The 16,398-nt window shown below is 35.6% G+C and overlaps 2 protein-coding genes across 2 annotated transcripts; one reads left to right on the top strand and one right to left on the bottom strand.

Moving 5' to 3' along the window:
* On the bottom strand, positions 6,497-8,589 carry LOC109947610 (leucine--tRNA ligase, cytoplasmic-like). The gene is made up of 2 exons (XM_020558169.1): positions 8,457-8,589; positions 6,497-7,934 (listed from the first exon to the last, which is right to left on the bottom strand). Exon 2 carries the CDS (start codon positions 7,137-7,139, stop codon positions 6,609-6,611), a length of 531 nt encoding a protein of 176 aa, XP_020413758.1. The 5' UTR covers positions 7,140-7,934; positions 8,457-8,589; the 3' UTR covers positions 6,497-6,608.
* LOC18785434 (autophagy-related protein 3) lies at positions 10,060-16,017 on the top strand. The gene is made up of 10 exons (XM_007218660.2): positions 10,060-10,341; positions 10,984-11,054; positions 11,516-11,632; positions 11,707-11,867; positions 12,390-12,463; positions 12,688-12,739; positions 13,981-14,046; positions 14,480-14,607; positions 15,106-15,215; positions 15,716-16,017. Exons 1-9 carry the CDS (start codon positions 10,181-10,183, stop codon positions 15,200-15,202), a joined length of 927 nt encoding a protein of 308 aa, XP_007218722.1. The 5' UTR covers positions 10,060-10,180; the 3' UTR covers positions 15,203-15,215; positions 15,716-16,017.

Below are 16,398 nucleotides of genomic sequence, written 5' to 3'. Positions count from 1 at the left end.
CTTTTTTTCCTTTATGAAATCGATCATTTTTAAATACGGAAATTGAAAGGAAAAGAGAATCCAATTTCTCATGATGAGGCTTTTTCAGAGAATCTGTTTCTACTATGGACCAAGGAAGACTTGTTTAATGCCATTCTTTCGCATGTGAATATGACATGGGCAAAATAATTCGGTTAAAAGATTGTGTATGATCAAGTCTATATGAACGGATATATAGAAAAATTTCCTTGAACAGTTTCACCATCAAACACTGTCACGTAATAAGATACAAATTGTTCTCGCAAGTGGGATCACTTTTTTTAATCCACTCAATGACAAACTATATGCATCAAACTGTCCTAAAATGAATCAATTACATCAATTTAAGCAAATCTTATATGAATTATTTCTTTTTCACCATTTCATTTTCTTTTGTTTTCCCTGGACTTGCATCTATTTATACATTTGTTTGGGAAACTATGATGTGTATACCTTTATGAGCTAATGACAAAAGGAAGACGTAAGCTAATGACAAAAGGAAGACGTATAGTATACGCATGCCTGGCCGATTATTGTTCACAAAATTCATGAAAAACTCGAGAAGAAAAAAAGAGCAAAATAAAAATTTGAACATATATCCTCATTTCATTTGATTCTCATGAAACATTAGAACTTATCATATACATTCTCACTTTGCCATTCTGTATTCTTTTTTTGTGAATATTTTTAAAAGTAAATAAATATTAATTTCGAACTGCAAAATGACAAATTAAGAATGTGAATAGAAACGGCCTTAATTTTCCAAAACTACTTAAATTTTCTATTTTCTCCTTTTCTTTTGTAAACCTGATATTATGTTTTTTTTTTCTCTTGGTTACATTAATAAACCAATGAAAGTTACTTTTAGCTGTGGAAGTTGACTGCATATCGAGTTTGGTCCACCCTTTGATTTTGGTCACATCTTGTTATCTTCCCACACCAGCAAATTGTATGTGTTGCCCATTAACTTGGTTAAGTGGACCTCTTCTTGTAATAGCTTTGGAGTTACATGTAATTAAATAGTATAGTAGGATGGGGTCAAAATTTCACTTGTGAATGTGAAATTGATACTCTACATCTCATGTAAACTATGGAAAAAAAAAACAATAATTAACAAAAACTTGAGTGAGACTATATGCATGCCTACTCGCACGATGACTATCAATGCAAACACAGTTGAAAGTCGCCCACACGTGTAATTATCATTAATACAATTAAAAAAGAGATGTAACGATCACGGTGTCAGAGACCAATATGGACGTTAATTAGGAAAAATGTAAAACAGTACGTACGTTAGATTTGACATTGTAATGTGGACATTTAGGCTCATAGGGAGCAAATGTGTCCTGAGGGGGTGTGAAAGCCATGTCTATGTCTTGGTTTACTGAGAACGTACGATATGCATATGAAGAAGGCCTGCAGTGGACATGCAAGGACCCATTTCTAAACTTACGTTGAGTCAAGTCTCTATCAAAATTCAACTACAGCAAATGACACTATGGTCCAGGGGAATGTGAGAGCGTTTTGCCTTCCACAATGCTAATATTTTATCACACAATTTCTTTTTGTTTTTTCTTTCTAGAATTTAAAATTCAAAACCCAAGCCAACTCTTGTTTCTTCCCTGAAATCATGACCATCAATGAGAGAATTGGTTTTAGCTTAAATTTGAATCCCATTTGAGTAATGTCAATAGGGTTTGGGTTTTAAGCTAGCTAAAACGACTTCTTTTTTCCTTTTTTCCAGTGATTAGGGTTCCACAGTCGAATCATTCTCAGTGAAACTCGTGTTAAGGTTCTAGTTTACAAACAAAACTACATTTCAAGCCAAAGTGATGAGATGAGTTATATAGGTCAGCCTAAAACAAAAGCCATCAAACAATGTGATTTTAATTTAACTTGAAAGTTTGAAACTAACTTGTTAGAACAAGTTTTGTGCATAAAAAATGATAAAATAATAAGTCGAAAAAATAAATTTGTATTTTACTTTTCGAATTTTCAATATGGCTTTGTTGTTTCTATCGTTGCACGGTAAATATGTATTGTAAGTCTGAGTATAGGTGCTTTTGTCTGACAAATTGGAGTTTAAAGCCTTTTTATGTTTAAGCGTAATTCTCTCTCAAATTGTTTTTGTTTTTAGTCACTGGAGATGTTGTACTCATATTTGACACTATGGCTGTTTTGTACTTTATTTTGTTTTATCAATAAACTAGCCTCTTCGCACGCGCTTCCGTGCCTACGAGGGGCTTTTTTTAAAAAAATTTAAAATTATTTTAGAATAAAAAAAAGATAATGGGTAGTTGTGTTCCATAAAAATAGGATTTATTATCATATTTTTCTTTTCATTTTAATTTTTTTAAATATGAAAAAATGTGAATTTACCATATTATCCTCATTTAATTAATAATTTCAATTCTTAATTTTTGCATTAACCAAGAGCATTTTTTGGTATTTTGAATGTTTCACAATTCTCTGCCTTTTGTTTTATATATATAGATAGATTACTATCGCTTTTTCTCCCAAAAAAAATAGAAGAGGCATGGATTCAAGATTCGAATTCGAAAAAGGGGTGGGCTAAAATTTTAAGCCTAATTTCGCTACGCATAAATCTTCTTTGTTTTTATGACATTTGTCAGAGCAACTTCCTCTAATTGGACGCAGATTCGTTCTCATCCGACCTTGTACTTCAGTCAACAAGGGACTCAAGTTTTGCCCCCATTTTAAGTTTTGCCTTCTGCCCACAGCCACAGAACATGTCACAAGCATTATCTTTGTTTATCAACCAGACATCTAATTCTCACCTGATCTAAATTAGCAGTGGAGGGCAAGAAGGTCTGACCACACTTTATATTTTACTAGGGTAGCTCCTCATAGATAGATGCATATCCAAAAGAGAGGAAATTAAAAGATAAAAGGAATTGAAAGAGCCAAAGAGAGGTGTGATGAACATATCAAAGTATGACCTTGTAAATCTAGCTTTAATTGAAGTAGGATCGAATCGAAGCGAAGAAATCTGAGTGTAACTCTGATTTAAAGACAGAAAACATTTCAAGCAACCATATCACTGAATTGGTTCCTAACTTTGTGTGTCCTCCAGATAGAAAATACTTAGTTCCTAACACCACTATTGACTACCATAACACCAAACGACATGACAAAATAAGAAAAGAAAACAAACACTGAATTATGAATCCTTCAAATAAGATGCCAACTAACTTAAGATGCTGAGTAAAATAATCTGATAAAAATTTCAGATATGTGCCAAAAGGATTATAATTACCAGGGAATGGAGGATACTGCCCTATCTGTTTAACATGAGGACCAACTATAGCATGATCATCAGGGTTGGTAGCAGACAAACTTGTACCTCTTCAAACATCGAGTTGTCTCTTAATCAAGTACGTCAATCTCTTCAAATGGTAACTTCAAATCTAAGGCCTGAGCTCCAAGTTGAAATGCCTCATTCTTCTTCAAATTCTTCTTCGACTTCACCAAAGACATGTAAAGATTATGGGCTTATCTTAAACCTTTAGCCTGTCCAAGAGAACAATTCTGCAATGCCTCCAATATCACCCTGTCCGGAGCAAAAGTATGAGTCTCTATGTTGAAGTTATGCTGGAGTATCCTCAAGCACTCTGCCTTCGAACAATTGATAGGAATTTTAAATCAACCATATCAAACAATAGATGGGAAATTATGCACTGGAACAAATATCAACACCGGAGAGAATTTTACATAAACAATTTAGCTATCTGTACATGGAGTGAAACATAACGAAATCGGGAGCAGACTCTGAGAATGTCAACTACAGTAGTCTCAATTATAACATCTTTAACTTCCAACTCCAATCGACCTCGCCTGAGTGCATTTACAATCCCCTGCAAATCCAAACAGAAATCCAGTAAAGTAGGTTATAAACAATGACCTACAGCAGCAACTTTGAAACCAAACCACTTTCCATCATCTACATCAGTCCTAAAAACATGAGACAATATTTTTGACATGCCATAGAGAAGGAATTTTTTTCCTTTGCAAAGTACATTACTATTGGTAATTCGAAACATCTTGAACAAAATTTCTGAACAAAAAATGATAATTTACATATTGCATTGTCCTTTTGATAAGTATACTGTATATTCATCATTACTCCACCTCATGGTCTCGAAACCCTAGTGATTCAGCCCCATCCCGGCATCAATAGTAGCAAAGCGTTTGCGCATAGGTCAATAGAAGTCAATGCACACTTAACAGCCAATGTTAACTCTTTTTCAATGAAGAAAGTGTGTGCATATCGAGTAAATAAGAACCTGATAAAAGTACCTAAAATATAAACTAACATAAGGAAGAACACAACAATCTAGATGAAGATCTCATCGCTTCCGAGTTGGAAAGATCTACCTAAGGAAGTCAGGCAACAAATAACAAATTATTAGCCTAAAAAGGGTAACTTCAATAAGTCAAGGCTTTACAAACAATTGTGTCCTGCAAATGAAATAAACTCATCCTCTTGATGTGGCATTATCCACAAGGCATGGTTTCACATAAGAGACTGTCAAAACAGAGTTATACAAGCAAGGAATAATATGATTCTGAGGCATCAACTCACAGTTTTGCGTGCACGATCTTGACCGACATCTTCAAGTACACGCTCTGCTTGTAAAAGCATCCTTGACTAACAGCATTAGAAATGGAGCTTAATCAGTCTTCTGTGTCTCTGTATCAACAAAAATTACATTTTAGAGAAAAAGAAACTAGACAAATTGAGATACCAGGACACAAAATTATAATATAAATAAGTCTCGAAACCTGTCAGCTCATTCAATTAGCATCTCAGCTGGAAGAACTACTTTTGCAGTAGAGTTAGGTCATGCAAAATCAATTGGTGTGAGAACTTCCCGGGTTTGTGTAGGTGTATGGATGAGCAAAGCGTAGAATATGTCGAAGTGAGAGAGGATAGACAACGAGACGATTTCAAACACCCACAACTTGCTTCTTGGAATGTCAACAGACCCGAAATAACTCCTACATGTCTCTGATCATGATGACATTTGGTCTGAAGTTGATCTGGAATTTTAACTTTTAGTGACGAAAAATCTGAAGATCACCGTCGCTGAAAATTTTTAGCCACGAAAAATCTGATGAACATCCGTCGCTAAAAACCTTTGGTGACAAAATGTTTTCAAATTTCTGGGCAAAACAGCAGCTGGGTTTTTTGGGTTTTAGGTCCTTTTATGAGCTTCAAATCATCCTAAAACATAATGTAGGCCACCTGAGACCCCCAAACCTGGTCCAAATCATCATAATAACCATTCTAAACATGTCAGTGGCTTTAGATTGACCTGAAAAACAACAAAAAAGACATTAGGCAGAAATTTTGATTTTGACCAAAATAAGAACCTACTTAGCTATGTTGCTATTTTCTGGCATTTAACTTCAACCAATGACCAAAAAAACTTCTGTAACACATCTGAAACGTGCTGAAAACATCGTAGGGGTAGAAAAATGAACAAAATTTTCTTTGGAACACAAAATCCTTAGTTTGATGACACAAAATGGCACTTTTAGTTTTAAAGGGTCTATTTATGGTGTCACAGTGTGTGTTTTGACAATAATTTCTATGTTGGTGATACAAGAATAAAATAATTAGGTACATTACTGGCAAATGCTAATAGAAAACATAGTGCAACTTGAAAGTTCATAGATTTAATGAAAATGCATTTTCCCTTTTGAGTAAGTTTTGTGTGTGTGTGTGTGTGCGCACTTTGTAATATAACATATGGGTTTCTCTACAAATTTAAAGTTCAACCGTGGATTCCTATGGCTTATAGCTTAGCTTAACTAGATATGATCCAAATGCACTTGTTCCTTCTATAGGCTTCTAATCTCTCTTATAGCTACTTACATTTGGTAGATTCTTAAAATCCTTTATTTTTCTTTATTGCTCGCTTACTTTGTCATTCTTTCATAATGGGAGTTCAGTAAGTCTGCCCCTTAGTTTATTTTTCTTTCTTATATTTTCTAGAATGGAGTTTTTCGAGTCACATGGATGTTTATTTAGTCCTTTTTCATGGCGATTGGAATTGTCTTCCAATCCCAATGTTAAATTGAAGCCGAAACCAAAGTACCATCATGAAGGAGTTCTGCTGGAAGAATTTCCTGGAGCCTACAAACAAATGAAATATCAGAAAATTTTGCCTCATAGTTTCTCTTTTCGATCAAGAGAAAATGGAGACATATTTGATTCAGTCATATTCCTTATTTCCACATGAAACCTGAAAAGTGGTTGTTACCCGTTACCTTGGTAGCACCAAGTTAGGATTTTCTGGTGTTACCTTCATTTTTCTTCAGTTTTGTTTGAAAACATTTCAGGCAACCATATCTATCACTTAATTCTTTCCTAACTTTGTGTCTCCTCCAGAAAGACAATACTTGGTTCCTAACACCACCACTAAACACCATAACAGCAAACGACACGAAAAAAAGAGTAAGAAAACTGAATGACGAATTCTTCAAATAAGATCCAATTAACTTAAGATGCTAAGTAAGTAAAATAATCTGATAAAAGTTCCAGATATGTGCCAAAAGGATTACAATTATCGGGTCAAGAAGATCGTAGTTGGGCTTCCAGGGAATGGAGGATTCTGCTCTATCTGTTTAACATGAGGACCAACTTTTGCACGATCATCAGGATTGGTAGCAGACAAAACTTGTACCCCTTCAAGCACGAGTTGTTTCTTAATCAAGTCTATGTTCTCTTCAAGTACCTGAACCTCTCCAAATGGTAACTTCAAATCTAAGGCCTGAGCTCCAAGTTGAACTGCATCCTTCTTCTTCAACTTCACGAAAGGCATGCAAAGATTCTGGATTTGTCTTAAACCCTTGGCCTGTCCTAGAGAACTACTCTGCAATGCCTCCAATATCACCCTGTCCGGAGCAAAAGTACGAGTCTCTATATTGAAGTTATTCTGGAGTATCCTCAAGCACTCTGTTTTCCACTCATCAAATTGCTCCGTCACATATATCAGGCCTATTAGCTTCTTGCCTTGTACCAAAGATGTAACTGGAGCACCATTCTTATCAACTTTATCTAAATTTGACTTGTACTTTTCAAGCTTCTTCCTCATTATATCAATCCAGTCTTTCAAATACTTATTGACACTCTGGAGGATTAGATCGCATAACGTTTCGCTTTCACAACCTTATCCATGTCTTTCAATTTCCTCATCTGCCACCCCACAAACTTATCAAAATATGGGTTCCTGTCTGTAGTAATAAAGGATCGGCTCCAGTCACATCCCAAGCCAAAATCCTTGAGGTCTTCCATTGCCATTGGAGGGAAGAAGTTCAACCCCTCAGATGCTTCGCAGAATTTGGTTATCTCACTGTCAGAGAGGCCGAGACTGCGCATGATTTCCTACTGGTATGCTTGTCCGCTTGACTTTGATGTAGCCTTGGACTTCTTTCCCTTGAACTTATTATCTGTAGGTGCACCTGAATTTGCATCTTCAGCTTCCTGATGGTTCCCTTGCTCCTCTTTGTTGCTAGGAAAGACTGGTGGATGTCCAAACTGTTGGATCTCTTGTGCGATTTTGTCGGCTGAGGCTTTAATGGGCATTCCAGTTTCCTGGAAACCAAAGGGCAAAAGGACATTGGCACCTCTTAATCTATGATAACGTGCAGAAAACTCTAGCTTTGAGAGTGAGAATGCATGTCCAAGATGCAAAAAACCATTCATGTAAGGAAACGGAGAGTTCCCAAAGAACTTCTCCCCTGGCTCAGGAGGCTTTTCACGAGATTTGGCCCTATAAACATCATGTTCTTTCCACAAATTTTGAATCTTTTCTTCAATCTTTCTGAGTGTGTCTCTCCTTACGAAGCTCTTTGCATTTTCGGCTGTTATTTCAGTATTCTTACAGAAACTGCAAACAATAATGATTTCTATTAGCAATGTCTATGATAAAAACTAACCTTAAAATTATCTAAAACCTTCACCATTCTTAAAAATTAAAACTTAATTGGTATTACATTAAATGCATAAACCATATTATCATCCCACTGTGCTGGAAACCACAAAAATATGCATCATTTACTTTTACTTTGGCTAGACATAATTGACATTAACGTACCGCTTTTAGACCTGTGTTATGTTCACACTGAGGGATAAAAAGAGTAAAATACTAAGAAGCCTAAAAGGAAAGTGAGCTAGAGACTCAAACCCCTCGTCCTCAACCTCATGAAAACACAACATTACGGCATAGAAGCTTGCATAACAATAAAATTCGAAACTCATTTCACTAAATTGACAACTAACCACACAGAAAGGAGTATAATAAAATAACCACACAGAAAGGAACAACAACCACTGAAAGGCAGAAACTTCACTATTCGAAAAGAAAACGAAATAGAAAACCATAACCCTTCGAAAGGGAATTGGGGCTTACGTCGAGGAGAGGAAGGAGGTCTTCCACAGAAGACGGAGGTTCCAATAGCCTTTATTTTATGGTTCAACGGAACACAAGGAGCAAAATTTTTGGTTTCTTCAACTCCAGCAGCTGTGCCGTGTTAAGCACGCAATTGATCCTTGCAAGAGCAAAACCCTAAATTAGACGTGACAAACAAGCCTATAAGAAAGAAAGTGTATTGCTTTGCTAGGAAAGCTGAACCAATCCTAGTCGAATGGGGAATCTTGGGTAATGCTTACATGACTCAAGTTACAGGTTCTTATTCTTACCTACCTAAAAAGAAAGGGAATGTTATAACGAAGGTTTACTTACCTAAAAACGTGGAGCAAGGAGACTCTTGTATGTACGGTAACCCTCTCTTCCGCTACTGGTGGACTGTTGCACAGAAAGGCCGATAGAAGCAACGTTTAAGACCCAAAGATAGGGTTTGGATTTAGGGTTTATGTGTAATAATCTCATACCTATAACTATTGTAGAATAAATCATTAGTTTCATGCTTAATTTAAGGTGTAAATTTGGGATTGAAATTTGTTGTTTTTGCATTATTGTTGTTATTTAGAACTTTGCGGAATCGATAGTGCAATGCATTGAGTAGCATAAAACCCAAATGTCTCAAGTGATATGAACTGTTATTGCAATGCACTAAAAGAGAGTGAAAAATCCCCATAAATTTAAAAAATGGCCCATCACGTGGACTATTTTGGTGTTATGTTAAATATGGAGCGTAGGATTGATGGGCAAGATGTAGATAGTGAGTGGCTGAGAACTTTTGTTTTTTTTTTGTGTGGTCGAAAGTGGCTGAGTACTTGGGCTGTGACAAAACTAACACTGAGTGCCATTACAAACATAGGATGTGGAGGAATTGCGTTGGGTTGAGTTGAGTTGAGTTGAGTTGAAGTTAGATAAGGATTTGACCAAAATAAAAAGTTAGATAAGGATTACTTTGAAGCCCCTAAGTTGTTTCCTTCAAAACAACTAATAACCTTCAAAACATTGTAAATATTAATGAGTCTTCAAAAAGAGTATGTCAATCACTTTGCACCCGTATGGCCAAGATCAAACTACAATTTGTTGTATATCCCTCAAAACATTGCAAAGGTAGACACTTTGCTTCTTCATTAGTATCAAACAAAAAGTAGAGGTGTGAATGAGTCGAGCCAAATCGAATTTTGCACAAGTTCGGTTTATTTAAAATTGATCCAATCCAGTTTAATATGAACCCAATATGTCAAATTGGATTCGAATCCTGTCTATTTACAGGTATTTTATTTTATTTTTGATTATAGATGTTTCTTTTCATTCTTTTAGCAAAGCTCTTTACTCTTTGTTGAAAAATTCGGCATCAACAAGATCAAATTTTGTTTCAAAATAAACGCTCTGCAATATTTAATGCAATTTCTCATATTCGAACTAGTTTAATAAATCATTATTAGCTAGTTAATAATATCTCTTTCAAAAAATACTAAAACTGCCCAAAGCTGAACGCGCAGCAACTCACCTAAACGGCGTCGTCTTAGTTTTTCCCGGGAATACGTCGTTCCGCGAATAAACGACAGAACCATGCACATGGTATCATCTGTCGTTACCACGCACGAAATCGCTTCTCCCAAGAGTCTCTCTCTCCCCTCTCTCTCTCTCTCTCTGTTGGTGAAGGAAAGCAAAGAAAAGCAGCGATTTTTTTTTTCTGTAGAAAAAGAAAGAGGATGGTTCTGTCGCAGAAGCTTCACGAGGCCTTCAAAGGGACCGTAGAGAAAATCACAGGGCCTCGTACGGTCTCCGCCTTTAAAGAAAAGGGTGTTCTCAGCGTCACCGAGTTCGTCACTGCTGGTGATAACCTCGTCTCCAAGTGCCCCACCTGGTCTTGGTATTTTCCTTCCCTTTGTTTCTATTTATTGTAAAATTCGATATTTTAATTTTACTTGATTGTAATTTGTTATCTTTATGTTCGGATTGTTTATTGTTTTCATTTTTGACTAATGGCTATTATGAATTTGTTGAAAAAATAAAGTTCGGGAAGTGAAGCGAGGTTTTAAGAGTTTGCCACTGATTTTGTCAATCAACTTGGCTGAATTGCAGGGTTAAATAAAATTAAAAAACCCATCTATCAATTGGGTTTATGGGTTTTTGTTTTAAAACAAATTCAGTAAAAGTACAGGAAGATGAAATTTATAAAGGAAAAGGGATGTAAATTTATTTGAAAATAGCTGAAAGAAAGTAGAGACAAGAACAACTTTGTTTGATTAAGTATTCTGATCATTTGAATTTAGAGAAAGCAGTTGTTTTAGAGTTTTCAAATATGCTGGTTGAATAGTTATTACATATTTAGATTGTAGAGTCCTATTAGTGATGGCTACAATTCTTATTAGTGATGGCTACAATTCTTAATCTCTTTGGATTTTATTTCTTTTGTATCTTCTCATCACTTTATTTTTGTTTTACGAACAAGGTTTTGAGGTGATATCTTACTTTTTGGTTGGTATTTTCCTTTCGATTCATATCATGTTAGGGAATCAGGTGAGCCAAGCAAGAGGAAGCCATACTTACCACCAGAAAAGCAGTATTTGATTACTAGAAATGGTATGATGACATCACACTACTCTATTTCTTTGCAATCCTTTTGTTTTTTCCCACTTCCTGCGACAAATTTTCATCTTGTTATTAATAGCTACTGGGGATTATAATATTCAGGCATAATAATATTGCTAGTGCTCAATGTTTTGTATCATTTCCTTTTCATTTTAATCATTGATTTATGCCACCTTTATGGTTTCTGTAAATGAAAGAAAACCAAGCAAAGAGATTTTTTTGTCTTATACTCTGTTTTTGGCCTCCAAAAAGTTAAAAAGTTTGCTCAAGCAATCCAATTGGTTGGAGTTAATCCTCATTGAATCAAGAACCATTTGAGCTAACTGCCCAGTATTGTGTGTGTGCGTGGGTTTCTCTCTCTCAAGTATAAACTTAAAGAAAACTGCTGCTCTTGCTTATCGCTGCCCTGTGACCTTTAATTACATTGGGTGATCTGTTTACTTCTTATTCAGTCCCTTGCTTACGGAGGGCTGCATCTATTGAAGAGGAGTATGAAGCTGCTGGTATGGAAGTTCTTCTTGATAATGAAGATAATGATGGCTGGTTGGCAACCCATGGGAAGCCAAAGGGTAAGTTACTTTGGTTAAAGTACACAAATATTTTCGTAGAACCATTGACTCAGACTATCTCTTATCTTTAAAAGATAGAAGTTGCGAGGAGGAAAACTTACCCTCCATTGAAAGTTTAGAAATCAGCAAGAATAAGGCTGTGAAGTTGGCCCCTTCACATGTTGGAGGGGAAGATGAAGACGATATTCCTGACATGGCTGACTATGAAGAAGCTGACAACATTGAAATAGATCCTGTAAGTGTTTAATTGGCGTGCAGTGATGGTTCTTGTCTCTTTAAAACTTCATGTCTTTGTGCTGGGTCTACTCGTTGATAAGTTTCATGTTGTAGCCTGTTCAATACACATGATATAGTTTATTTATTTTTCTTTTGATTAGTAGCAACGTTCAGGGAGGGAAATTTGACCTCCTCTTTAAACAAGAGGTGTGACTACCAATTGGGTTATGCCTTAGTCTTAATACTTTCTTAAAATTACTTAATTTTATGATAAAAATAGTTTGTATGCAATTTTAATGAGTGCAAACAAAATAAGAGATGGAGGAGGGTAAGAGTCTCTTGTTTGGGTAGGAGTGAGGGGGATAGTTATAGAGAAGGATTTGATATTTCATTGAAAGTTTTATATATTATCTAATCTGGATCTTGAGCAACCTTCTTCCCTAGTCTCTTGCACAGGATGTTAATTTTTGCTTTCAACCATGAAAATGATGTTAATATATCGTAGAGAGCTAAGAATTTTTGGGTTTGTCTTAAATTGCAGGGAACTTATATTATTGCTCATGAACCTGAAGATGACAATATTTTACGAACACGAACCTATGATGTCAGCATTACGTAAGATTCATTTTCTTTTTAACTGTTGACCAGGTCCAATATTTTCCCCATGCGGAACTTAGAAGCATGTTGCCTTTTGGAGAAATGGTTGCTTTTTATTTCAAAGTTTTTGCTAATAAAGTGTTGCTTTCTGGATAGCTCAATTATAAGGCAATTGAAGTTTACTTCAATTTTTTGGTCTCTGTAGCTAATTCTATGTTGGCATCAATATTACTCACTTTCAGGTATGATAAATATTACCAAACTCCTCGAGTGTGGCTTACTGGGTATGATGAGGTTTGTTTCAGTAACTGGCTGTTTTCTTTTCCAAATTGGTATTATTATCAAGAATTGCTGTCATTTGGTATTCAACTTGAGTCAGTTGAAGTCTACATGTTAAGATCGTTCTCTAGCTCAACAGAGTCAAGCTGGAGCCTGTTTTTGAGTTTTCTTTCAAAACGAGTGAAGTCCTTTTAATTTCCTTTTTCTTTTATATAAAAAAAAAGAAATACAAAATATTTATCTAAAATAAAGCCGAAATTACAAGAGCGGCGAACAAGCAGTCCACCATATACAAAAGAACGTTAACATGCAACTAACATTAAGTAACAGCTAAAGGAACACAATCGTCTGGAGCGACAGCCAGAAAATTCACTGGAAACAGCAACGTTGGTTTCAATTGGTTCCTAGCTTGACTTATGGAGCCGAATAATAAAATAGACTCAGAACCATTTGGCTTTTCTCTTTTTGTTATTTATATTCTTTGGTAACTTGTATTTTTCTATGATCTTGTGCCTGAAAACTGTTAAAATTTATTTGAGTGCATGTGCTATACAGCTGATAGATATTGCAAAAGTAGTTGGAAACCAAGTTCTTCCAGCAGAGATACTAATAAAATAAGTTGACAGCTAACTGGAGGGTCCCTGGATCAACTTCAAGCTTGAGTAGTAACGAAAGCATACTAGCCAGCTGAGCCCCAATTAAGTCCTTGGCTCAGTTTGGAATGTATTCATTTTTCACTTGCTACTCTATAGTGTGCGTGTATTGTTTTTAAAGATAGGTAATATACATATATATGTCGTGCAAAAAAACTTACTCCTCCCCGTATTTTCTTTGGCTTGGTGCTCAATACTGTTAGGGTTGGTAGTACACTTGCAATTAAATAATTAAAGATCCAGTTCATCTTAACAAAATAAAGATGAAAAGTAAACAATCAATTTTAGAAAAGATGTTTCTGCTGTTGTACCTACAATAAAAAATAAAAATACTGTCAATAAAACCAGTGTTTTGTTTCAGTTCCAGGCTGTGTTAAGGTACCTGATTTTTAATATTTCCTCGATCCTGGTTATGCCTTGGTCTCTGGCTAATTGGTTATTAGAATGTATGAGTTGGTTTATGGTTACATGTTTCTAGACTTATTAAAATTTTATATTTGTGTTGGTATCTCAGTTTGTCTAATTTCGCTTTCCCTAAAATGTAACTTTTTGCTGATATAAAAACTTCAAACACTAATTGAACTCCATTTCTAATGCTGTTAGTCAAGGATGCTTTTACAAGCAGAGCTCGTACTTGAAGATGTCAGTCAAGATCATGCACGCAAAACTGTGAGTTGATGCCTCAGAATCATATTATTCCTTGCTTGTATAACTGTTTTGACAGTCTCATGTGAAACCATATCTTATGGATAATGCCACATAAAGAGGATGTGTTTACTTCATTTTACAGGACACAATTGGTCATAAAGTGTTTGACTTATTGATGTTACCCTTTTTAGGCTATGAGTTTGTTGTTTCTTGCTTAACTTCTCTAGGTAGAACTTTCCAACTCAGGGAATTGATGAAGATATTATCTAGATTCTTGTGTTCTTCTTCCTTGTTTTATTTTTTTACTCAATATGCACTCACTTTCTTCCATGGGATAGTGTTAAACATTAGCTGTTAAGTGTGATAATTTTGTTCTGTCTTCTATGCAGTAAGCTGGTTATTTTTTGCTTTGGTGGTTAAATCGTTGCTTTGACATTCAATCATTTGGACACAGGTAACAATTGAGGACCATCCCCACTTGCCTGGAAAGCATGCATCCGTCCATCCATGCCGACATGGAGCTGTGATGAAAAAGATTATTGATGTACTTATGTCACGTGGAGTGGAACCAGAAGTTGATAAGTAATTTCCTGTCTTGACTCACCCATTTTTATGCCTTTACACACACAGAGGCTAATTGTTTGTCACGTAATGATTTTATTAGTTATTCTTTTTTTAGTTTTTTTTTTTCTATTGCTATTTGAAAAGTTAACACCACCAATGCCCTATGGGTCATAAGCACTGAGGTGTCCCCCCTACGGGTCGTAAAAGAATTGTTGATCTATAAAATGTATCGAGTAGATAATTGCCAATTAATAACACCAATCAAGTAATCGAGTCACGTATAAAAGCTATATAATTTAGTTAAGAGTCAAAATAGGTTTGTTCTGAAAATAAGGTTATCTCAGAATGGCTGTATTGAGCATGCGGGATAACATCGATAAAAACATCTCCTACTCTTCCATCATCAATTTGTCAGATATGGATCCTGCAATAACATTATGGTCATGATTTACTAGACCAGTACCTTGAACTGTCAATGCAACAACTTTTTTATCGTTGTAAGTTTTTGTTTTGTAGGTACCTTTTCTTATTCTTGAAATTTGTTGCCTCTGTAATTCCAACTATTGAATATGACTATACGATGGACTTTGATCTTGGCAGCTCCAGCAGTTAGCAACTTAAGCAAGGTAAATCTAGAGTAAGAAAGGGATTTTATTGTTCTTCAAATAACCAAGCATTCATTCTGTCTACTTTCAAACTGTTCTTCCATTGAACTGTTTAGCATTCAACTCTTTTATTCTTGCAAGTCCGAAGACCTTGGAACCAAAAGTTCTGCTATCTTCCCATCATATTGTGGGACAGTCTCTTCCACAGGAAGTCATGACTCTAGACCACTTTATTCAGTTTCATAGATTTATTGTGTTTTAAAAGTTTATGAAACAAATCTATTCAGAGGTGTTTCAAATTTACCGTAGGAATGTACTTTCCAAAGGGAAAAAAAGATTCCTTCTCTATAGCATGCCCAAAATTTTATTTCATGTTTCTAAGACTGATTTAGATGCTGGACAGTGGTTTGTTTACCTACTGGGCTTTGTATGGGATGCCTTTTTTCCCCCCTCCAATAAGCAAAATTGTTGCTGCATGTCGTTTATAACCTACTTTACTGGATTTCTGTTTGTATTTTCAGGGGATTGTAAATGTACTAGGACGATGTGGATCGGAATTGGAAGTTAAAGATATTATCATTGAGACTACTGTATTTGACGTATCCTCAAAATCTGCTCCCAATTGCATTATGTTTGACTGCTTGTACAGATGGCTAAATTGTTTATGTTAAATTCTCTCCGGTGTTGGTATGTGTTCCAGCGCATAATCTCCCATCTATTGTTTGATAGGGTGATGTTCATCCCAAGTTAACTATGTAACTCTGCACATAACTTCTCCAACTCATTATGCAGACAGTATATAATGTTCAGTCTTCTTCTACTGCGATGGTGATTGTGCTTAGTTTTAGTGGTAATGGAATAGCAACCCTAACGTTAGGAGATTTTCGGATAAACGATTTGCTTGCTTCTGGGGTCAACATGAATCTTAAAATCCATAATCCACTTTCCACTGTAATACTACCCTACGTCGCACTCGACATGTTACGTCCTCAATCAACTTACTAGCTCAATTACCCTCTCTAGACATGGGAAAAAAAAGCCCAAAACGAAAGGTGTGCTACTTTTGTTCAGACCGTTTTTTAACTCTGGTTCTTATGTTTTCAATTGTTGACCGTGCGCTCCTGTACTTCTGAATGTCAATTATGAATTAGAAACTCCCTTCAAAATGGCAGATAGAATGAGCATGTGCTCTTGTACTCTACGT

Source organism: Prunus persica, chromosome G2, assembly GCF_000346465.2.
Source record: "Prunus persica cultivar Lovell chromosome G2, Prunus_persica_NCBIv2, whole genome shotgun sequence".
NCBI classification, from domain to species: Eukaryota; Viridiplantae; Streptophyta; class Magnoliopsida; order Rosales; family Rosaceae; genus Prunus; species Prunus persica.
Note: the sequence above shows the minus strand (reverse complement) of the source record. Positions and strands in the feature narration are given on the sequence as shown.

What these genes read in the sequence shown, in the direction of transcription:
- LOC109947610 (XM_020558169.1), bottom strand. Translation starts at nt 7,139, where the DNA reads ATGAGGAAGAAGCTTGAAAAGTACAAGTCAAATTTAGATAAAGTTGAT.
- LOC18785434 (XM_007218660.2), top strand. Translation starts at nt 10,181, where the DNA reads ATGGTTCTGTCGCAGAAGCTTCACGAGGCCTTCAAAGGGACCGTAGAG. An exon ending in GTATTTGATTACTAGAAATG is followed by an intron (nt 11,055 to 11,515) that starts GTATGATGACAT and finishes CTTCTTATTCAG; the next exon opens with TCCCTTGCTTACGGAGGGCT. An exon ending in GGCTTACTGGGTATGATGAG is followed by an intron (nt 12,740 to 13,980) that starts GTTTGTTTCAGT and finishes TAATGCTGTTAG; the next exon opens with TCAAGGATGCTTTTACAAGC.